Source organism: Maniola hyperantus, chromosome 10 (assembly GCF_902806685.2).
Source record: "Maniola hyperantus chromosome 10, iAphHyp1.2, whole genome shotgun sequence".
In the NCBI taxonomy this organism is placed as follows: Eukaryota; Metazoa; Arthropoda; class Insecta; order Lepidoptera; family Nymphalidae; genus Maniola; species Maniola hyperantus.
Genome location: NC_048545.1, coordinates 12,119,370 through 12,145,138, shown reverse-complemented (window position 1 = coordinate 12,145,138; position 25,769 = coordinate 12,119,370). Strand labels below are relative to the sequence as shown.

The window sequence follows — 25,769 nt, the reverse complement described above, 5'->3', positions numbered from 1 at the left end:
TCGTCTGATGCCCGCGTGGCCACTTGTGGGCAAAAGATGAAAGTCGTTTAATATAACTTTTCTGTCATCTATATTATCTACTCTATTAACGTCCTCTAAAATACATAAACGAGGTCCTTTCCATTCAGCTGTATTTTTTATCTCCTCTACTAACTTCTTAGCAAATAATATATTATTGTTATTATTTTTTATAAAATATACTTCTTTTATATTTATTCGTTCACAAAATTCACCTAGCTCTCTCACAAATGCGGCTCGCGTCAATTGCGATTGAGAAGCAGGGTTTATATATATCGTCATTTGACTACTATCATATGAAAAAATATTATTTTCGCAATTAATTTTATTTTCTTGACGTATTTTCTTTAAAATTTTCCCGTCTATGAACCTTAATTCAACTGCATTCTTTGGTTTAATATGAGTATCTACGACTATTGGCTGATCAGACCTATCGTCGGTAGAGATCATATCATCCGAAGAAGCACTTGTATCTAACCGTTTTCTTTGTGCACGCGTCATCACACATACACTATCACTCATCTCTTTCAAATCTTTAGAACTCATAATCACTCGAGATAATGCGTCTGCAGCCACATTGTCTTTACCTTTCACATACTCTATCAAATAATCATACTCTTCCAAAGTCAATCTAAATTTAAGCAACCTACTCGAAGGGTCCTTCATGCTAAATAAATAAATTAAAGGTTTGTGGTCGGTAAGAATTTTAAAAGTACGACCGTACAAGTAAGGTCTAAAATATTTTACTGCCCAGACCACAGCTAAAAGCTCTTTTTCAATAGTCGGGTAATTCTGTTCAGCTTTGTTAAGACTTCTACTTGCGTAAGCAACTGGACGTCCATCCGAGTTTGATAAAATTGCACCTATCGCGTAACCTGATGCGTCTGTGTGAACAACAAACTGATTGCTTTTCGAAAAATTAGGGTACTGTAGAACTGGTGGTGTTATCATACATTCCTTTAAAATATCGAAAGATTTTTGGCAATTACTATCCCATATAAATTGAACCTTTTTTCTGCATAAAAGATTTAAGTTGAAAGCCTTTTCGGCAAAATTAGGTATAAACTTTCTATAATAACTAGCTAATGCGACGAATCGTCTCACCTCGTCAGCATTTTTTGGGATGGGGTAGTTTTTTATGACATTAATTTTTTGAGGGTCGGGTACGATGCCATCGCCTGACACTACGTGTCCCAAATAAAATAATTCCTTTTTGAGAAAATCACATTTTGCTGGATTTAATTTTAAGTTAACGTTACGTATTCTTTCAAACACTTCAATTAAATTTTTGTTGTGATCTGATAAATTTCGTCCAAAAATAATTAAATCATCGAGGTAACAGAGACATTTTTCATAGGACAAACCGGCCATTGCCATATTCATCATTCGTGAAAAGGAACTTGGGCTTGTTTTAAGGCCCATAGGCATTCTGGTCATTTGATATTGGCCTGAACTAAAAGCTGTGTATTTTCTACTAGCTGGATCCAGCTCAACATTATAAAAACCTTGATTTAAATCTAAGTGGGTAAAGTATATACAACCTGATAATGAGTCTAATATGTCTGTTATATTCGGTAGGGGAAATTTGTCATCAATAATACAATTATTTAATTTTCTATAGTCAATAACTAATCTCCATTTTTTCTCCGTACTAGAGTTCGATTTTTTCGGAACTAATAGAACAGGACTAGACCATTCACTGTTACATGGTTCTATTATGCCTTGTTTAAGCATCTTATCGATTTGTTTATCCATTTCATTCTTTTGCGAATGCGGAAGTCTATAAGGCTTGGAATACACCGGTGTCGTATTGGGTTTTAAAGAAATAGAGTGCTTATAAAGCTTAGTAGTGGTAAAATGGTCACCTTCAAGGTAAAATATGTCGTTATATTTTGCACATATATTTTCAATGCTAGCTTGTTCTTCTAAATTTAAGTGCTTTAAATTTAATAATTTAAATAAATGTTTCACTCTATCTGAGTCTCTACAGGGATTTTCAAACAAACAAATATCATAATCACTGGCCTTGTGTACAATAGGCTTTATATCCTGTAAATAAAAATCGGTTTCGGTAGTATTCAAAACTCTTATTGGTATATTCCCGTCCTTAGGTGTTACTAGCATGTTCGCTATAAAAATTCCGTCTTTTAATTCGGATGCGCAGACTACGCATTCTTCAGTCATACTAGTACTAATGTAGTGAGTAGATTCAGACCTAGCAGGTATAGTCAAAAAGTCGGGTTTCTCAACTTTAATATTATTTAACAACGGTAATACATGTTTTATTCCATTATAGTTCAATGTTAAAATGCATTTTTCTAAATCAATATGAACTCCGTATAAATAAAGAAAATCTAAACCTAAAATTCCATTAGCCGTACACGGTAAAGAATCGAATACATAGAACTCATGCGGTAATTGTATACCGCTTGGATCAGATAGTGTCAAATAAACAGAGCCTTTCGCTTGAATCTGACCTCCCACGCCGTTGATTAGAATACGGCTTTCGCACAGAGGTGTATTATTACATGTTATTGTTTCATTATTTACCGCTGATATGCTGGCTCCCGTATCTAATAACCAGTAACATCTTCTATTGTTCAAATATAATTCTACGTACTTTATATTATTGTTTAAGGTTAATATAACATTTTTAGTCTCGAAAAAACTGATTTTGGTTTTCGGAAGATGTTTTTGGTTCCGGTTGGGTCAAAACATTTACAGCTCGATTAATTCTACTCTCTCGATTTCCATAATAGGTATTATTAGTAAACCTACCTCCGCGACCTCGTGTTATCCCACGAGTGCCGTTCTGTTTTCCTCTCGAAGAAGAATAAAAGTGTGCTGGAGCCTGATGCATCGGTGCTCGTCCTCTGCCTGGTACATAATATGATGGCCTTGAACCTGTATACTTACCTGTATTCCATCTACCTGTGTGATTATTAAAATTCCTAGACCGATAGTATGTACGATGCTTCATGGTTAATAAATCACCTGTTGAAGGGGAAGGGTTCGAGATTTCTTCATCAAGGGCACCCTGAATCGCATCCTTTAGCGAGTCGTAGTTCCGGGCTGTAATAACTGTGCTAAGTGTTCTATTTCGTAACCCGTCGGCAAATTTTTTTGTAACGAATTTTTCATTTAACGGCTTAAGTACCGCATATGTATTTGAATCACCTTTTGCCTGCGATATTGTCAGGTCAACAAAAAGTTCAGACATTTCTTTTGCGTAATCTTCTATAGATTTATTATTTTGTCTTAGCTGTTGTATCTTATTTTGAATAGCTATAGGCGATTTTTGTGGCAGTAACACACGCCGCATATCGCTAACCAAGTCATCGATGGCTGTGTAATTTGACTGTAATTGCAATTTGGCATTTTGTGACAGTCTACTTTTTAATATGAATTGAATAAGATTATTTTTACAATCGGGATGCGCAAGCAAAGAATCATAGTATATAATATTGTCAATTAATTGCTTCACAGACTTTTCAGAGTCGTCGATGACTGGCAGTAATTGTAATGCTACCTTTAACTCGAATTTTGCCATATTGTCAAAATTTTCACAAGAATGCGTATTACACAAATTAAAAATTATATCATATAAATTGAAAAAATCATTACTTAGCCTATCAAATCGCAAGCATTCATCACTCTTAAAAGATACAGATATTGAAGATAATTGTTCTAAAATGGAATTGAAGCTACTTACTAAATTGTCCGCTTCACTTAATTTTTTTAGATATAACTTCACCTTTTCTCCGACTTGGACCGATTTTTACTAAATATACCTTTATTTTTGAAAGTTCGTTATACAAGTTCAATAAATCGTCGTACATCACTGTTCATTTCGCACTTTACACTAGTAGTAGTTTGTCCTAGGGGTAATAAAATATCACTGTCCACAAGGTTTAGCAGCGCGGCAGTTTTCACAGGAACTCATTGTAACTGGTCCTTCACTGCGAGATCGCCGTGACCTTCTAAGTACGTGTTGGCTTAGCTGGCTCCTCATCCAGTTTTCATGGCATTTCTTGTAAAATTTAAATACTAAGTATAGTACTCCCAGTAGTAAAATTGTACATATGATGATCATAACTATGTTTATTGAAGAAATGTGCCAGCGAAATTGTTCAATATCGGCGCTGTTTTTATTGCCGTTTTGATTAATAAATATATCTTCTTTCTCGACTTTTGAGTTGCACATTTTGTATTATTATATTTTGTTTGAGGCCTTATCCGGTTATATGTTACATTGTAATAATTATTTTGAGTCCTTGAGTCCGCGTGGCAGGATCGCCATCTAAGGTTGGGACAAGGTGTTGGAAATGAGCGTACGACCCGAGCGTTGGTTTTGGACTGCTTTATTAAATGAATGCATTCAGATACAATATGTATGTGTACTTATGGGCTATTATATAGATATTACTTAGGTCACACTGTACACTGTCACCAGACCATACCAGAAATTTAGAAATTATAAAATTCCGAACCCCTGCCGGGAATCGAACCCGAGACCTCCCACTAATAAAACAACAGCGGTTACCACTGCGTCAGGAAGCTCGTCAAAATAATAAAATCTTAGTTTGTTTTTGAGGACCTCGAAAGGAAAAAGGGAACCCTTATAGGATTACTTTGATGTCAGTCTATCGTGTAGGTCTATCAAGCAAACCCATACCTAAGGTAGTTCCCGTTGATAGAATCATGAAAGGCATAAATATAGGTCTTATAGCGCAAGTAAAGGAAAAAATCCGAAAACCGTGAATTTGTGATTACAAAAAAATTATTAAAATGTGTTCACGGAAAAATAATTACTACAACACATGATATAGGTAGCGCTGTCCCTTATTAACTTGCAGTTTCCTACATAAAAATGTTATACCGTACCATATCTTGTACGATGGTACGGAACCCTTTGTGTGTGAGTCAGATTCGCACTTGACCGGTTTTTTTTAGTAAGAAAACAGTTATTCAACGACTTCTGTCGTATATATAACTGAATTAATTGATTCGTTGACAGAAATTTGAATGACCACAAAAAGACGCGATTCCATTGAATTTATTTTTGAAGTATTGACAAGCGTGTGATGTTTTGTGGAATGTTCAATTCAATTCACTTGGATGCAGAAACTCATTGAGTGACATGTTCCATTTGAAAATTGCACGGATGCTCTGAGTGTAATTGGTAGACAGCATTTTTGGCTTAGGTTATAATTTTTTTAATTCAATTCAATTTATTTGGTTCAAAAATTACAATAGAAATTTTGGCATATCTAATATTATGACTCAAAAATATTAAATTTTAGGGCTCCGTAACAAAATGATAAATTATTATTCACAGTCTCGTCAAATTAGTTAAATAATAATGAAATTAATTGAATCTCATACCGCCGTACTCAGAGTCGCTAATCGTTACCTAAAATTGAGTTAAAACGAGACAGATTTATGGGATAGATATAGCTCTATCTCGTTTTAACTAAACTTAAGCAACGATTAAGCGACTCTGAGTACGGCTGTTAGTGTTGTTTTAGAGCTGACCAAAGTGAAGGAACGAGCTTATTATACTTAATACAAAACTTTATAAAGCAGTCAAATAATATTTATCTACTTTTTACTTAATCTCATCCTATTTTTTTTAATTTAATATACCTAGGCATAGGCTTGACCACAATTACACCAGGTGGAAAGTGATGTTTACCTAGAAGATGCCTATTCACTCTTGTTTTAAAGATACCCGGATTGTACCTACTCGTAATTGGTAGGAAACACAGATCGTGGAAGAGTATTCCAAATCTTAGCCATGCATGGTATGAAGAATGATGACGCAAAACGTTTCGTGCGTGTAGACCAAATGGCGACGACATAAAGATAAAAACTTGTTCTCGTAGTAGAAATAAGCGAGTGTTTTTATAAAAATAAAAAAGGTCTATGTAAAACACAAACTTTAATATTAGCATAATATGAATAAAGAAGTCTTTGTTAGCCGTTGTTGTCAGTCACAAGCGGTCGCCTATCAAAAATAATCCGGCGTGCTTAAAAAGAGAGGAATTTAGAGAGAAATCTTTTAAAAGGCACCAAATTCTAAATTGGCTGCTTATTATTCCCGGCGCGGAGGCAGGCGACATAAAATTTCCATGAGCACAAAGAGGCGATATACCATATAAAATTTTGTACGTGCGAATAGGGATTCGCAAAAACAAAAGCATCGATATTTTATTATTCAACTTGGATCCTCTGCGACTTCGCTCAAGTGAAAGTTCTGAAAATTGGTGAGTGATTAGAATTTCGCGTGGATTTAGGTTTTGAAAATTCCCGTGATCTTAAAGTAGCCTATGCCACTTTCAGATTTTTACTTATGCAAAAAGTTACGACAATTCGTTGCTCCGTTGTGACACGATTGAAGGACAAACAATAAATAACCAAACTTCCCATTTATAATATGGATAGTGACTTTTAACGAAAGTACAAATACCAATTTTCATGGATATAACTTGAAAAACCGATTAAGTATTCGAACTTACACACGAAGAAGTCCGTACCATCGTTCAAGAAATATCACGTTTTAATTTTCATGTTAGTGTAGTGTAATAGTTATTCAATGGTAATGGGGTTATTCAAGGGGCGGACCAACAAATTCCTGTAAGGCCGGCAACGCATCAGCAGTTCCCCTGGTGCTGTAAATGTTCATGGGCGGCTGTAATCACTTAACATCAGATGACCCGCCTGCTCGTTTGCTCGCTATCTCTATCAAAGAAAAATAGTAGACCTATAGGTTCATGCTCAGTGAACGTGAAAACTTCAACTCTCTACCTATTACAGTTCACGAAATACATCCCGCTGACAGACAGACGGACGGACAACGGAGACTTAGTAATAGGGTCCCTTTGGGGCCATTGGCACTCTTCTGGTACGGAACCTTTAAAATGAACTTTCATACAAACTTTCACCACATATATTTTCTTGAGCATTTGAAATGTGTTCCAAACAGTTGTAACAAGTAGTCATAAACAAAGGAGTGCAGCATGCAATACCAATCGGAAACACCTGAACCTCGATATCATAACGAAACTATCGATACTACGTCGTTATCGATACTTTTGCATATACCTACGTGCACAACCTTTTGCATAGAAATCTGAGGAGATTGCCTTTGTTCGGACGTACAAACAACTACAGTTCATTCAATGGAATTTTTTAGCGGGAAACCATTGGGATTGTGGGAAAAAGTTTTCATATTTTCCCTTGAATAGTATGCAAATGATGCGGGTAAGTGCCATTTATAAACGTACACGTACAGATTTTCATGATCCTGGTCTTCCCATGTAAATATTCATCTGCAGAGCTTACACGCAAACTTGCTATAGGGAATATTCGGTTTTCATATTCAACAGAACAGCAGAACAGCAACAGAATTAGAAGCTGAATAATTATTGTATGTTTTTGTGTGAAAACTGTTTTTTGGTAAAACAGGCGGGTTTTCAAGCTGAACAGTCAGGCTGATTCTTTGGCAATTTTCAATCATCATCATTGTTTATTGTTTATTGAGAAAAAATTGTGTTATCAAGTTATGATAAACAATAAAAAATTAATTAATTAAATATTAGGATTTTAAATAAGAGACCACTTTAAACCATCATCATCATCATGATCAAACCATCACCGCATTAATATTGAGCGCGGATCTCGTCACAGAATGAAAACCACGTCTACGCTGACCAAGTGCGGATTGACAGTTTTTTTTTCAGATTTCTTAATATGTACCTACTGTCGAAGTCGTTTAGAGGTGTGGTTACTTTTCCTGTTCAGTAAATCAGATTTTTATTCAAATTGAACACACACACACACACACGCAAACACAATATTACCTATATACATTTTCTGAATAAAATAACTGTGACAGACAGACAGATGCCGAGGTGGTTCAAAATGGAACATCTGTATATACAAAATTCAAAGTCCTGACTGACTGACTGACTGACTTATATATCAACGCACAGCCTAAACCGCTGCTCCAAGAGACATGAAATTCAGAGGGCGTGTTCTTTGCAAAGAGTAAGTATCCACTCAGAAAGAATTTTTCGAAATTCTACCCCTAAGGGTTTGAAATTTATGTAGTACACGCGGACGAAGTCGCGAGAAAAAGCTAGTTATAAAATATATTTACTATGTATTTTAAACTATGTTTATTAAAAGTATAACTTTGTCCCCATACGCCACCAAACAACATACAACACGGTATTAACCCTAAACTAATTTCAACTTCGTACGCTCCTGTATAAATCATGAAAATTGTTTACAGAACAAACAAAACTTTCCATAACACGTCGATTAAAATGGTTTCCATGATTCTTGAATTATATGCTTTTAAACAAGTTTGAATTAATACTAATTGCTCCAAAATGTATGTAACGTACCTGACCTTACATCTATTTTGGATACATTCTCCCTGGCGCAGTGGTGAGCGCTGTGGTCTTAATAGTGGGAGGTCCCGGGTTCGATTCCTGGCAGGGGTTTGGAATTTTATAATTTCTAAATTTCTGGTCTGGTCTGGTGGGAGGCTTCGGCCGTGGCTAGTTACCACCCTACCGGCAAAGCCGTGCCGCCAAGCGATTTAGCGTTCCGGTACGATACCGTGTAGAAACCAAAGGGGTATGGGTTTAATAAAAACTGCGATACCCCTTCCAGGTTAGCCCGCTATCATCTTAGATTGCATCATCACTTACCACCAGGTGAGATTGCAGTCAAGGGCTAACTTGTATCTGAATAAAAAAAAAACAAAGTGTTCATTTATCTATCAACTGACGTGGCAAGCAATCACTAATTTCATTTTAGCTGAAGGATTCGATTTGGTTTGCAGGGTGCCTAACGAAGCGGGCGCTCGAGGTCAGCTGCGCCTGCCACCAGATGGAACGGAAAAATTAGATATTGCCGTAAAGGGGAATATTCTCGATCAACGGCTAAGATGCTAAAGAATATGCGAGAGAGAACACTCCCATCGCTTCATGTCAGAAAAAGAAAAATAGCCAGTTACATAGCCATTAACTTTCGCACTTAAAATAGTTTGCTATATTAATAACAAAAAATACTATTTAAACACATACACAACTCTACACCCTCCCTGTGATTGGACAAAAAAATGTGGCCAATTCTAGTTTCAACAATTGACGTGGCAAGCAATCACTAATTTCATTTAGCTGAGGGATTTGATTTGCTTTGCAGCGCGCCTAACGAACCGCACGCTCGATGTCAGCTGCGCCTTCCACCAGATGGAACAGAAAAATTAGATATTGTCGTAAAGGGGAACATTCTTCAGTGAACACGTTACGCTCGTCGGATACGATCGAGTAAATATGGAGCATTCTATTTTTATACTGTAACTAGCTTATGCCCGCGACTTTGTCCGCGTGGACTACACAAATTTCAAACCCCTATTTTACCCCCTTAAGGATTGAATTTAGAACAAAGAAACAGGATTAATGCATAGAATTATGTTAAGCAATTGGCATATTCAGGCAAGTATGCAGAATTTGGAAGTCCCTATCCTATGTCCAGCCGTGGACGTCTTTCGATTGATGATGAAGGTACAGACAAAAGCAGATTACAACTTTTTTAAGTTCTAATAATGTTTGGAAAACCATCCTATATTTACTGATATCGTATAAGAAAAATCTAACGAGCTCTAGCAATAAAATTTTCTTTTACATCGGGATGTAATTTTTGTTCTATGGTAGAAAGAGCAGCTGACACCGACTTAACGGTTCGTTAGGCACACTGAAACACTGCAGAGAAAATAGAATCATCTCTTTTGAAAATAAGCGTTTCTTTGCGCTTATTTAGGCGTTATCTGTGAAGCTCGAATGTAAACTTCTACTTAATTGAAACAAAAGAGAACAATAAATGCATTAGTTTTATTCAAAATTCACAAAACATAAATAGCGATTTTGATGTTTTTCTCTCAACTAACCACCGAAATTAATAAAGTAATCAATATATCTATAATCTTAATAAAAAGACCAAGAGGCACCTAGACTTACATGATTTGACTATTCCAACCTAAAATAAATTAGTTTAACCTTTTTTTATTTACAGGTTTAAAAACCTGATGAGATTTTTTTTTGTGCCTTAATTTTAAAATATGAGTTGACTCATAGTAAACCCAGATTATTTAAAATATGAGTTAACTCATAGTAAACTCAGATTATTTAAAATATGGGTAAACCCATATTTTAATTCTTATATATCTAATCTAACAGCCGCACACAGAGTCGCCAATCATTACTTAAGATTGTATTAAAACGACACAGATTTATGTGAGGGATATACAGTCGCACTCAGAGTCACTAATCGTTACTTAAGATTGAGTTAAAACGAGACAGATTTATGTGAGAGATATAGCTCTGTCTCGTTTTAACTAAACTTGAGTAATGATTAAGCGACTCTGAGTGCGTCTGTAAGTCATCTAAGTTTAAATCGCCCGTTGCACTATTGTCGTACCTACTCCTAGCACAAGCCTGACGCTTAGTTGGAGAGGAAAGGGGAATATTAGTCATTTAACATGGCTAATATTCTTTAAAAAAAAAAAAAATATAATACAATATTGGGGCCGATTCTCTTGTACACAATCTCTAAACTAAACTAAATTAACATGTCTAAATCTAGTGCTATCCTTTTCCGCAAGCAACATTATGAAAGGGATAGCAATAGATTTATACGTGCCATTTTAGTTTAGTTTAGATATTGTGTACAACGGAATTAGCCACATTATGGTCACAACTATGATTATTTGCCACTAAGCAGCTAGTTCTATTAATTAAACTAATAAACTTTACTCGCTCTAAATTGATGATTCGATAAAGGGCTTCGGAGTAAACGATGTTTATCAAGGCACCTGATCCGATTTCGAATCATGATTCATTGGGCGATACGGTATCTGTGAAAGGAACTACCAAATGCTTTGACCTATTAGCAATTTGATTTACAGATTCTGTTCCCGGATTTGCTAAATGGGTTTCGTTAATTTAACATTTACTAAAGATCTTCAATTTAGTAGCGCTGCCGGTTTATTTGGTTAAAATCCTTTTGTCAAGACTTATGAGATTTCAAAATTATTCTATTGGCCTTATAAATATTGTATAGTGGGTAGATACTCTTACAGGTAACCAGAATGTCATGAAAGATACGGAAATGAAATTCCAAAGTTAGCAACACTGTACTCTGTGAATATCCACATAGGATATTCACAGAGTAATCTATGGTGAATATTGTGATGAATTATAATTATTATTCACCACAGAGTATGTACATAGGATATTCATAGAGTACAGTGTTGCTAACGTTGGAATTTCATTTCATAAGATTCTGGTCTACCTATATCTGTCTTTCTGTCATCAGTACATTGCATAGAAGACAAAGCATTGTGTAACTATATTTACTACCGGTAAGTAGGATACACTATCTATTATGATTTAGAAAATGATTCAGGATTATGATTTCTAGACAAAATCCCACTGCGCCACCGTGACTTCACTCATCTGCTAAATTTACCAATTCAATTTGATAAGATCAGAATAGAATATATATTTTTATTCAAGTAAGTTTTTACAAGTGCTTTTGAATATTCAACTAGTTTAATTTACCACTGGTTCGGAATGCCGTTCCTAAGTACCGAGAAGAACCAGCAAGAAACTAGGATAAGGATAAGATACTGGGCGTAACTATAGACAAAATAATTGAAATTTTCTCGATCGTCAGTACCTATTCCAAATTGTATAGTCTTCAATCTCCTGATTTCTACTTATTTAAATCAAACAAGACCTATGTTAATACCATTCACAGAACCAAATCAAACGGCTTCAAATAAATGGTGTTTATCGTAATACCTTCTGGTTGATTGGATTTCCAATCATGGAATTAAGTGATCCGATATCTTTGAAATACCCTTTTTTATAACCTACCTAACAGCTGATTTTCACGTTAATTAAATACGAAGTATTTGTTCATATTATGTTTGTTTTTGATATAAAGTATATTAAAAACAAACCTGCCATCAACCTCTGCATTCAAAGTTTTGAATTTTTTTATGAAAAGGTCCACAAAATTAGACAAACCAATAACATAAGCTCTACCTTCTTTAATACAATATTTTCATTTGTTAGTTATTTTTTTCCAAACTTTTATCGGGTGCGTTGAAATTTTTTTTAAATTTCTATTATTTGTCCCGGAAAATCGATGAATTCCAAAGGGATTTCAAAAAACCAAAACCCACGTAAATGAAGTCACAGGCATCATCTATTTGTATTTTGTACATAGATATTATAGCTTGCATTCTGGAGATGGACAAAGGATACTTTTTATTTCGGATAATCAAAAAGTTTCAACGGGATTTTTGATCATCATCATGATCAACCCATCGCCGCCTCACTACAGAACACGGGTTTCCTCTCAGAGTGGGCAGGGTTTTGGCCATAGTCTACCACGCTGGCCATGTGCGCATTGGTAGACTTCACACACCTTTGAGAACATTATGGAGAACTCTCAAGCATGCAGGTTTCCTCACGATGTTTTTCTTCACCGTTAAAGCAAGTGATATTTAATTTATTAAAGCACACATAACTCCGAAAAGTTAGAGGTGCGTGCCCGGGATCGAACCCCTGACCTCCGATTAGAAGGCGGACGTCCTAACCACTAATTTTTAATAAGTACCTACTACCTACCTAACCTTAATCGAAGTAGACGAATTTAAGGACATCATCTAGCGCTACGTAATTATACTTCCCTTTTTGTGTTCTCTCATAATCACTTTGATTAAATTACTTTAACACTGAAGTGCTTAAGTATGCTGCTAATTTGATGATTAAATCAGATTAACATGTTAGACTAGAATCAGAGACTGTCGGAGTAAGTGATGTTTATGAAGGCACCTATCAGTAAATTGGATTTGAAGTCGTGATTCGATTGCCTTTGAAAGGAAGCTTTGAGCTATTAACACTTCGATTAGGGATCGATACATTTACTTACTTGATTCCTTTGACGAACATCAGATTGCAGCATTAGATCTAAATTCACGAACAGGAAAATTTAAACTAAGTAGATAGTAGATACAGTACGCGGCCGAAAGTAATGTACATCGGACTTTAGAATGACATTTCGGCTTTTTAGAGCGTTGTCTCTATCACTCATAAGTACCTATATGACGTTTTGTCTGTCTCAACGATAGGGACAACGCTCTAAAATCTGCTATGTCCTTCTAAAGGTCAAGGTACATTACTTTCGGTCGCGTACTGTACCTAAATAGGTGCTAGAAGAGGGGCCGTGAAAAGGTACCTAACAGCCAGACAGACAGTCAGACTTTCACATTTATAATATCAGCCAGCATGGATTGTTTTTCTCTTTAAATCTATCTTATCCCGTCTGAAGGTTATCTGGGAGAGAGCGCTTATACTTTTGAGGATAAAACCGCCTATTGTATGGTCTTATCATAATATTTTTTTAAGTATCTTGACGTACAATAAGAGTTTTATGTCGTATTTTGGGATTCTGTAGGCTATTTAATAATTTCGTGAGAGTAATTCAGAGTTATATTATTAGGTAAGTATATTAGTTACTAGCTGATCCCTGCGGCTTCGCCCGCGTAGATTTAGGTTTTTAAAGATCCCGTATAGCCTATGTCACTCAGGAATAATGTAGCTTTCTACTGGTGAAAGAATTTTTAAAATCGGTTCATCCGCTACAAACAATCTTAACGACATTACCTCTTTATATAATAGTATAGATTACAATTAGTAATACACTTATAATATTATGAAGAGGTAAAGTTTTTCAGTCTGAATTTAGGTAATCTCCGGAATCAAGGATGCAATTCTGAAAATTATTTCACTGATAGATTGCTACGCTATCTTCAAGTGCTGGCTATAAATGATATCACGCGAACGAAGTCACGGCAAATAACTAGGCTATTATAGATATAGTAAACACTAAACACTAAAGCTTGTCAATAACTACATGTTTGTTAAGATTGTGGCGGTTGCAACAGATTCAACTAGATGGCGCTGCTCAATCGATAATATTTTGTGACGTAGTCCCGAACAATTTGTACCGCCGACAGTTCTCGCCACGGAACAGAAACTTTCTGTTCCGTGGTTCTCGCACTAACGGAGTTTTCTGCAATCTGGACTATATTATATAGAAGTTTCAAGATTCAACTGTCGGCCCAGCTAGCGCTACTGAGCACAACCAACCGCTCGGATGGACTGGTGGGAGATCTCCCCTTGCTACGGTCGAGCCTGCACACCGCTCCCGTACAAGATTACAAATATTTTTTTAGATATTATATATTTTCAGTGCGGGGTTAGATACTCTTACAGACTACCTTTGTTCAACTGTGTGGATTTTCTAACGAAGATTTTTGGTTCGACAGTTAATTTTTTTATGAATCGCACTTTGGCGATACGTGACTTTTTACCGCATAGTCCTCGAAAAGTCCAGATAGATAAAATAATTATTCTTAATACTGATTGTTCAGTGTGCATAGTATGAGATATTACATGTACCAATGTTGATAGAATTCGAGCATAAGAATACTTCAGCACTTAAGTAAAATAGAGCTTAACAGTCTTGTTTTAAAGTTCAAGTTCGGTCATACATTTACACAGAGCTCCAAGTGAAAACCTTGTAAATTTAAAATCGGTGGTTCTAAATTTTTGCCTTTAAATCAAAGAGTTTTAGGTCTATTTTACGCTGACGTTACTGCGTTTTAATGCTGGAATTCTATACGTAAAATCTCATACTAAACACACAGATTGAGAAAATTTTCATATCCTGCGAGTATTTGCTGCATATTTTCAGAATTTTCCTTTAACATAACTTAATATAATATTTACATATTTACTTTCTTTAAAGAAGATTCTTCTTACATCTGGTGGGAATATAAAATGTACGTCAATCTTGTTGAAGGAGTTTTAGAAATAAAATGCAAAGGAAGCACCAGGACACGAGAGATAAAGGATTTTAAAACCACAAAGTTCTGCGGAACCCCAATAAAACTTCTAACGTGCTTCCTTCATGAATACAAGAACGGGTGAAGTTTTCTAGACAACGGAACGCGTTTATGACTCTTGGCGACATCATAGATATTTATTTTGATTATTCTATATCTACGTACTGGTTATTTTATGTCTGTTCCAATACGGTATTTTAAACCAAGCGAGAACAATTTAAAAATGTATATACAAGATAGTATTTTTATATTAGCAATCGAAAAATGTTAGTTTCAGTTTATAAAATAATTATTATAATATTAGGTACCTATAACGAATTCTAAAAGAATAATTTGTTTTAAAGATTTCATTTTTTATCTGTTCTACAAAATATTCCAAACGCCTGATGAATTCTGACACTGTGACGTCACATTAAAATATCGTTGTTTATCAATCTGTGTGATGTCATTACAGCTCATGAACCTAAAAAATGGTGGGTAGCGTTTTCGCGGAGAAATTTGAAATACAAAATGCATTTTTATTAAAAAATTAAATTAATTTAAATGCATCGATTATGAAGAGTATCTAGAAATCTAGAATTAACTGGTACCTTTAAAGACAAAAAGAAAAAGTTTTGGCTTGTATAACTGCAGTAGTAGTAATAGTATGTTCTAGAAAGTTGGCAGCTGCCGCTCGCCGATAACTCGCTAAGCAAGGAGGAAACACCTTAACGCTGCATGCTCATACTTAGAACTTGGAATAATTCCTGTTAGAGCCGGATATCTGGCTGAGGAAGTTTTATTTACGAACTTTCGGGATTGGTAAACTTGGCCATGTAAGCTAAGAGTTGTATCAGAGTAATTTGCCAGATACTCAGTGTGATGTTTTGCTTAAATAATCTTGTTTATACTTGAAAGCTAATTGAAAAAAGCATATATTATACAATTCGTTCGCGTGGAATCAGGGTTTTTAAAAATCAAACCAAAGAGTTCCCACGGGATTTTCCGGGATAAAAAGTAGCCTATGTCACTCTCCAGGTCTTTATCTACACCTATGCTAAAATCTATTGCACCGTTGCGACGTGATTGAAGGACAAACCAACAAACCAACAAAAAAAGACACTTTCGCATTTATATATATTTTTTTTTTAATAGATATAGCGAGCAAACGAGCAGGCGGGTCACCTGATGTTAAGTGATTACCGCCGCCCATGAACATTTGCAGCACCAGAGGAGCCGCCGATGCGTTGCCGGCCTTTTAGGAATTCGTTGGTCGGCCCCTTGAATAACCCCATGTTATAATCTAGTGGGAACACCGCCGATGGGAGTTGGTTCCATAATAAGGGTACTGATAAGAGTACTGATATAACAAGATGAACTCAGTATTTTTTTCTCTTTCACTTGATATGCGACTCGATACAATAGTTAAAAAAATATAATTATAATCTGTAGCTGAAAAAACTTACCCGTAATCATTTGGCTAGCAGTAGTCAGCAGTTTGACATCGTTGTCAGCATCTTGGGTCTCGAGTCTGACGGTGACGTTCAGAGGATCCAAGGTGCCATCTTCAGCTCGGCCGTGAAGAGTGACGAGCACAGCGGTTGTCTTGCCCGGTACCGCGACCTCTGGCGCAACTACTGAGAAGCCACTGTGGACAAAAATATGACCTTTAAAATAATATTAATACGAACTCTTCATGCGCTGCTTAGGGGGCCTTAGAGTTTAGAGCCAACACCTGACCAAAACCACAAGATCCTAAGCAAGGACAGCAATCCACCGATAGAAGAGAAGACCGGTCTCTTTCTGAGAGGAGACCGGTACTCATTAGTGGGCCGGCAATATATTCAGATGATGATGATGATAATAATTACGATCAAAGCTGAATATAAATTACTATAATTTTGTGTCTATCTTGCTGACGTTCGTTGGGAGTCTGGTTAACTGTAACACAGGTTATTTCTAGTACCTACTATTTATGATGTATGGTTTTTACAAATTAATAAATTTCCGATTTTTTTATCTCTTCACCTCTATTATAAATGTGAACGTGTGTTTGTTTGTTGGTTTGTCCTTCAATCACGTCGCAACGGAGCAACGGATCTACGTGATTTTTGCACGGGTATAGTTTAAGACCTAGAGAGGGACATAGGCTACTTTTTATCCCGGAAAATCTAAGAGTTAACTGTCAACATTACAAAGTATTTAGTTCACCCATGACATAGAATCTTTCACTAAAGTTCAGCAAAGCTTTGTTCAAAGTTTAGGGTACTTTTTAAACAAATTCCTAAAAGATTTTTATTGTCAGCACCAACGACAACAGAATATAAACAAATTCATCTTCAAAAAGTTGTCCGACAAAATGACTAGCACGAAAAGTCAACTTCGTGAACGAATATTGAAAAATCCACTTCCAGGCAGCTGCAATGCGACAAATCGTATGGACACGTTCAAATTATTGTATTTCCTTCATGTGAATGGAATACGGAATTTGTTTGACGTTCTTCCATGCTCCGCTAACACCACTGTTGAATAGATGACTGCTGTTTGAGTTGCTCGTCCGTGCCTGGTTTTAAAAACGGGCGAAATATTTGGTTTGTCAAGGCTCGCACTTTTCAGAGCCTGTTATTTAACTATTTATCTTGCCGTAGCCGATCTATCTATCTATCTATCTTTGATTTTCCGGGATGCCTAAGTCGCATATGTGATATGCCACTCTTCAAGACTTTAACTATATCCATGCAAAAAAGTTACATCAAACCAACAATCAAACACACTGTCGCATATATGGGCAGTGATAAGTTCCCACTTTTCGGTAGTAAAGTATGTGCGGGGCTTCAAATAATTATTACTATTTCAATTGTTGTGATTGGCTGAATTTGTGCGATTCTAGTTGCAACAATGCATTGTAGCCAATAGTGAGCGAGCGTCAACCAATCAGAGGTGATTGCGATTGTGTCATTTTAGCTGTCATTCTACCTCAATCGAGCAGCAGGATACATGAGAGTTCTTCATGTTCTCAAAGAGGTGTGAAATGTGCTAATCCGCACTAAGCTAATTTCTTGAACTATAACCTAAACCCATTCTGAGAGAAGACGTGCTCAGTAGTAGACTGGCAATGGGTTGAGATGGTAATAACGATCCAATACTTTAAAACAAGACGGTGTCTTTTTCAAAATAAAATCTCAAGGAAAACTTCATGTAGATAAAATAAAGTTTTGTGTAAAGTATGAATGTTTACTTTTATGAGAGATCTGGGACCCATTTAAAAACTCTGCAGTTTTCTGTGTAATGTTGTAATGGAAGTTAAGAAAAGTGAATAATATACCTAGTTCCTATACTTATACTTTAGCACCGAACAATATTATTATACTAGCTGACCCGCCCCGGCTTCGCTCGGGTGGAGTATTTCGGACTGGGAGTGTCATCGTGAAGCCGTTGCTTGATACCTAAAATATCAATTCACTATCAGAAATTCTAAAATCCCCACGATTTAGGACTTTAGTACTTTGCAGCATCAGGATTGAGGAGTTAGGATCCGAAGTTCAATTTTGTAGCCTATGCTTGGTACCTAAATTAATTTTGCATCATCCGCAGTTACTGAAACATTATAGTTTAGGAGTGCTGTACCCTACATCATCAGGGTTGAGGAGTTGGGACTTGAAGTCTGAGAATAAAGTCGTTGCTTGGTACCTACAATATGAATTCACTATGAACACTTCCTGAATCTTGATAACTCAGGCGGGCAGTAACCCTGCAGCATCAGAATTAAGAAGTTGAATCCAGAATTTTTTATGTGACCACCACGAAAACTTTTTTTGTTGATTTAAAAAAAAAATTTGCAAATCGGTCCAGAAACCTCGAAAAAATCGATGTAGAAAAAAGAACCACCTCCTTTTTGACAGTCGGTTAAAAACCGATGACCTTGAAATATTTACGGAACAATCTTTAAAATATCCCCTTTCTAACAAAAAAAGAATGAATGAAATCGGACTACGCGTTAATGAATTACAACTCAGTATACATTTTAACTTTCATCCCCTCTCCTACGGGAACCATGCTGAATTTCGGGATAAAAAGTATCGTACCAAGTTTCATTGGAATCCATTCAGTAGTTTCAGCGTGATGCGCGGCCGTGATACAGACAGACAGACAGACAGACAGACAGACAGACAGACAGACAGACAGATAGACAGACAGACAGACAGACAGACAAAAATGAAAAAAATTACAGTTTTGGGTTCAGTATCGATTATAGAGTGCCCTCGAAAAAAAATTTTCAAAATATCTTCAATGTACAGAATTTGACCTGTTACAGTTTTATTATAAGTATTGATTATAGTTATAGTTATTTATTATAGTTAGGTATGTAGTTAACGTACTTTAGGTAGTATAAAACTAGGTACGCAAAAACACTTGTAGAACAAAATTGGTCAGAATATCCACTAATAATTTTTCACAATAATCAGTTTCTACAAAATCAAATGGATAATTACGTTGAAATTAATATTCTAGGTTTCAATAATATGTATATTAAAATTTCGATTGTAATAATTATTATTACTAGATTCAGTTTACACCTGTCAGGGATTATTTTAATTGAATCCCACTTCCCAAATAAATTCGACTGTAGTGTTATTACGGATATCTAGTTATTTTTGTTGGATTTGGGTCAACAAATTTTTGTTTATTGTTTCGGTTATGTGACCTGTTTTTTTTATATCAATTTTAATATTTCTCATAGTCACGTTTTATTTCAATTGAATCTGTACTTCTGATATAAAATACCTAGATATAGAACCGATGTTGAACTGTTTTTAATAGTTATCGATATTATATTCGGAAAATCTATTTGTATTTTTTTGCTATGACCTCTTTTGTTATATTATTATTTGTATTTTAGTATTATTATTATGTGTCATAGTATCGGTAATGTTGAGATTTTTGCTTTGTACCAACTAATATTATTAATACTGTGATATTATTGTATATATCACAATTTTAAGTTTAGGTATCGGTATCGGTTTAGGTAGGTTTAGGTTTAGGTATTTGGGACTTTGTCTGCTCTCTTTAATTCTGTACACTCTTTAATTTTCCAAAATAAAATTTTAAAATTTCGACTCTCTCCATTCTGACTTTTTATACTGAAAATTTTGCAATAAGTATTGGCAAGTAAGTATTTATTTAAAAACTAAGAATTCCAAATTGCAAGTAGTTCCATAAGCAAGTGCTCCTTTTTACCAATTTTGTATGAAACTGTACAAGGCAAAAGCAGTAGGTAAAGTAAAAGCCCAAGCTGTAGAGATAAGTCAACGCGATCAGTTTTATGCGCAAGACGAACGACTCTATAACGTCACAATTTGATGAGGGTTGCAACATTGGAGTATTGGACACATATCCGATCGGGGATTTGTCCTTCCGTGGGATTTTATTTATCCTCAGGCGGCTGTTACGTTTTATCTGTACTATTTTTACGAGCTTAAATATTTAGCTGTTACAAGAACAAAATTGTTACGACCGAATATTGAAATACTGCTAAGGCATCCGAAATATTTTTTCAGATGAGAGAGATGTTTATGTGTGGATAGAATGCACTGACTTGGACATAATTATACAAGTAGGTACGCTGGAACCGATGTGCCATACAATATTACAGTTGTTTTTGTGCCGATTCGAAGTGCCGGCCTTAAAAACTTATTAAAAATTTAAGATAAAATTTAAAGATGTATCAGTAGGTATTCGCGTTCAAAGAATTCAATTTGCGCAGAACTGTGTGCCAGAAATATTATAAAGTACTAGATGAAGCTTGCGTCTTCGTCCGCATGGATTTAGGTTTTTAAAAATCCCGTGGGAACGCTTTGATTTTCCGGAATATGAAGTAGCCAAATTTCTTCAAAATCAGTTAAACGGATGGGCTGTGAAAAGCTAGCAGACAGACACACTTTCGCATTTATAATATTAGTATGGATTAGTATAGATAATAAATGTGGGGGAACAAATATTGGATAAAAATACTAATACTGTCACTTATAAACTTTATCTTGTACCAAAGTAGAGCTTTAAAGTTTCCTCTAATAATGTGACTGTGCACTTGAGATATCGTCTCACATAACTATTTCCGGCGACTCTCATTGTTCTTCGCGTTCTAGATTGGAAAGAACTGCACTTTAAAGTGGGGAATTAATTGAAGTGATTGATTCTGGTACATTTGCTGGAAACCACTTAGCTCTTAGGTGCTTTCTTTTAGGATTTCAGTTTACATTGAGTTTATTTTTAGTTTCCTAATATTTGAGCTGGAGAAATGTGGAGTGGAAACCGCGTACAAGAAAATAAGGTTAGTGTAGTCCCTTCTATCAAGATGGACTGACGACATAAAGAGGGCGCCGGGAATTTAAATCTCTTGAAAGTAATTTAGGTAAACAGCTAGTAGTTATACAAAAAAATTCAAAATCATGATACAAAAATTTTATTAAAAATTAAAAAAAACCCCAACACAAAAACCGGGGGACCGTTAAGTACTCAAATAAAAGTAGTTTGGTGTTTATGCTGTTGTAGAAAGAATAGTTGCTGTTAAGTAAAGCCCCCGCCCCCATACTTAAAGGGTCAATACACGTTATTTTTTACTTTTTAGGGGTTTTTGTGTCGGGGGTTTCTAAATTTTTAGTTTTTCAGGATAATATTCTGTCCATCTTCATGATATAAACTATCTCTGTGCCAAATTTCGTCAAGAATGGTTTAGCGGTTGAGCCGTGAAAAGGTAACCAACAGCCAAACAGAGTTATCCTCGCATTCAGGATGTATGGATTTATATAAGGAAAAACTAAGAATAAAAATTATGGTCCTTTATCTACAATAATGTAAGCACTAAAACAATGTCATTCTTACATAAGTAAAAAGATTTTCATAGAGTGCCAGCCTAATCTTGGATTAAATAAATTTCTACATTTGTAAGCCTGGATGGAACTGACTTTTTTCGTCGAGTATTTTAGCGAATGTTTTAGACAAAGCGGTTTTGCGACAAAACTAATTTCACAACCCGGCTTACATTGTCATTTTGAGACGGAGGGATTATTCATACATTTACGCAAAGAATTGGATTATTCAAACATACGCACGGCAAATATACAAATACCATTTGTATATGATTGTACCACCAACCAACCATTTGTAGGTACGCGACGTATGCGTGTCCCATACTTCACAATCTTTTTATTAATAGTTGATATATGCAGCCTTTTCAAAGAACCTTTTCTCAAGGAACTCTCCAAGGCTACAGAATCTGTACGTCGGCTTGAATGGTCGCCCGCGGCTCATTACGTCTTAATAAATTATTCATGGGCCCGCGCCCTCCCGACTCAGCCAAGTGGTCCGCAGGTTTGGGAGAATTTTATTGACTACACTCGTTTTTATGTTCTACTTTTGAAATCTAAATCCTATGAACCTTTAATCAACCAACCATTTGTAGGTACACGACGTATGCGTGTCCCTTGATACTTCACAATCTTTTTATTAATAGCTGTTATATCCAGCCTTTACGAAGAACTTTTCCTCAAGGAACTGTACAAGGCTACAGAATCTGTACGTCGGCTTCAATGGTCGCCCGCGGCTCATTACGTCTAAATAAATTATTCATGGGCCCGCGCCCTTCCGACCTAGCCAAGTGGTCCGCAGGTTTGGGAGCATTTTATTGACTACACTCGACTTCATGTTCTACTTTTGGGATCTATATCCTACTAGCTGATGCCTGCGACTTCGTTCGCGTGGAATTAGGTATTCTAAAAATCCTGTGGGAACTCTTTGATTTTCCGGGATAAAAAGTAGCCTATGTGTTAATCAAGGGTATAATCTATCTCCGTTCCAAATTTCATCCAAATCCGTTCAGCCGTTTTTTCGTGACTGAGTAACAAACATCTAAACACTTTCACATTTATAATATTATTAGGATTAGGATAAGGATTAGGATTAGAATGAACCTTTAGTAAACCAAGCGTTTGGAGGTACACATACTTTATGTTATACGTCCCGCAAATTGCTATTGCGCTGGAACCATGTCTCATTATCATCGAAATTACGTCATTTTGACGTCAGCCGAAATAAAAATATAATATCAGCTTGAAACTCCAGTCTTGTGCTGACGTCACAAAAATGGCGGCCACGCGCATTCGCAATTTGCGGAAACTGATAGTAGAAAAGAAACACACAGAAGGCAAGTACCTACTACGAAAAATTCGGGGTGACGGTGCAATTTCAATAGGTTCTAACCGAATTCTGTTATCCTATAAACCACAAAAAGTAGATGAGCAAAGGTAAAATTCCCATCTAAAATCATATTTTTCTAAGGAGAAAATACGGGGGAAAGCCAATTTTTCTTTTATCCTATTTGTCAAAAGGATAACGCATCTATAAAACATCATATTATCCCCGAAAATAAATAGGCTTTATTTATTTCATCCATACTAAGCACGTAGCGGCCACGTGACACCGCCAATCTGTAGCCTTAGCACAATCAGTGCGACATTTTTTTTTAAATAGAGATAGCGAGCAAACGAGCAACCTGATGTTAAATGATTACCGCCGCCCATGAACATTTGCAGCACCAGAGGAACAACCGATGCGTTGCCGGCCTTTTTTGGAATTCGTTGGTCCGCCCCTTAAATAACCCCATGTTGTAATCTAGTGGGAACACCACCGATGGGAGTTGGTTCCACAGTTTGCATGTGCGTGGAAAGAAGGATCTGGCACAACGGATAGTCTAAGTGCACCAGACACCCAGGTGGTGAGGGTGAAATTGCTTACGGTGGCGCGCGGTGTGACATATTTCTCTCACGGTTTTTGCACTGCTTTTGTCTATGAAAAAGCCGAAGAAACACATCATCCTATATCTGACGCTCGAAAATACACCGCAAATATTATGTAGATATACCTATGGTAAGAGCTGGCGGCGTTACATACCTTTTCAAAAAAATTAAAATAAATTAAATCAACTTAAAACCAAACCAAATTAAAATAATACTTGATTATACATCAATCAAGAAGATAACTAAAGCTGTAAAAAACTGTAACGTAACTGCAATGCGTGCGCGAACTGAGTCCCTGTGAAAAAGGACCAATAATGGGTTCGAAACTAGTCGGGCTAACGTCAACTAAACACGTGTGTGAAGCCGGGTGTGAGACTTGTGTAATTAAAAAAATATTATTTATATTACCTAAACACGGTGTAAACACTGAACATATTCCAGCAATACAAGCTCTTTGCCTATGATTATATACGATTAGAAACATTACAATAATTATAACATCACAAATAACCTCTTTTGATCGTTGTTACTGAACCGCAAACTGGTTCGTGAATCCCCGCTGAGGGTTTCAATTCGGTTTGGGATTGTTTGTAGGTAACTAAACACTGACGCTAACGGTAAACTATTTAATTTCCTTTTGGGACCTTACCTATTACGTTATGTACGTACATAATACGTTAAGGTTAAATATCCATCTAAGTACCTATTCTAAATATATAAAAGTAAAACTGACTGATCTATCAACGCACAGCTCAAACTACTGGACGGATCGGGCTGAAAATTGGCATGCAGATAGCTATATTTATGAATTTTGAAAAGATTTTTGAAAATTTAACCCCTAAGGGGCTGAAATTGGGGTTTGAAATTTCTGTAGTCCACGCGGACAAAGTCGCGAGCATAAGCTTGTACTTAATATGGAATATTATAAGTGTTTCTCTTTCAGCTGTTTCTGCTACAGGTCCCGGTCTTGATGCTGTCTCCCTAATAAGATTTAGATAGCATTTACTCATAAAATATGACATAACCGGACATCAAATCAACCTTGCTAGGGATAGGGAGAGTGTAAATATTTATAGGACTCGCACCGCTGAGCCAGAGACTTACGAACATTAAACTTGGCTCTTAAAATGATTACACATTTGGGTAATGAGTGTTTTCTTGTACAGAGCACGGCGGATATGAGTTGAGGAAATTACCCTAATTTATTCCTTGCTCTTGTCAGATTAATGTGGGAATTTCCCTTGTACAGACCTACTTAGTTTAATTTTATTATTTGTCAGAATAGATGAGTTATGATAATTAAAATTTTCCATCATCGTCATGATCAACACATCACTGGCCCAGTACTGAGTACAGGTCTTCTCGCGGAATGAGAAGGGATTAGGCCATAGTCCACCACACTGGCCAAGTACCTAGTGATCAAGACGTCCTCATCTGTGTGAGGACCCCAGATTAATGTGGGAATTTTCCTTGTACCTACTTAGGTACTTAGTTTAATTTAATAATAGCTGTCCAACGCGGAAAATAGATACCTACGATGAAAAAGGTATATTTTTTATAGATATTCCAATTCTTATCCTAGTAAAATCTAAAATTCTAGGTTCCTGTTTCACAGATTTTTATTGGATATTGGGTGCATTTCGTCAGAACTCGTTTTAGGAAATTTTGCGCTGTCGGCATCCCTCTGCAAATGCAGAATCGTGACAAAGCCTTGTGTGTCGACTGTCGGTGACACGATATGGCCATCGCATAGGTATTATAGAAGTGGCAAAAAGTTTAAAATGATTTTTTCTATACATTCAAAGTATAAACGAAACACAGTTTTAAAATGTGATATTCTTTATTAACTAGATAATAGACGATTTCATTCGTGTAGATTTCATCATCATCATGATCAACCCTTCGTTGGCCCTCTGTTGATTACGGGTTCCCTTCCAGAATTTGAAGGGTTTGGCGTGTGATTATGGCCGGGACTATGGCCACGC

At 36.1% G+C, this 25,769-nt stretch overlaps 1 protein-coding gene across 2 annotated transcripts in view; it reads right to left on the bottom strand.

Moving 5' to 3' along the window:
• The window catches only part of LOC117985950 (C3 and PZP-like alpha-2-macroglobulin domain-containing protein 8), a 228,620-nt gene that overhangs the window by 104,347 nt on the left and 98,504 nt on the right, over positions 1-25,769 (bottom strand). For both annotated transcript variants that reach the window (XM_069501479.1, XM_034972749.2), the window contains one exon: positions 16,456-16,637. In XM_069501479.1, coding sequence (XP_069357580.1) covers positions 16,456-16,637 — 182 coding nt within the window. The remainder of the gene's footprint in view (positions 1-16,455; positions 16,638-25,769) is intronic.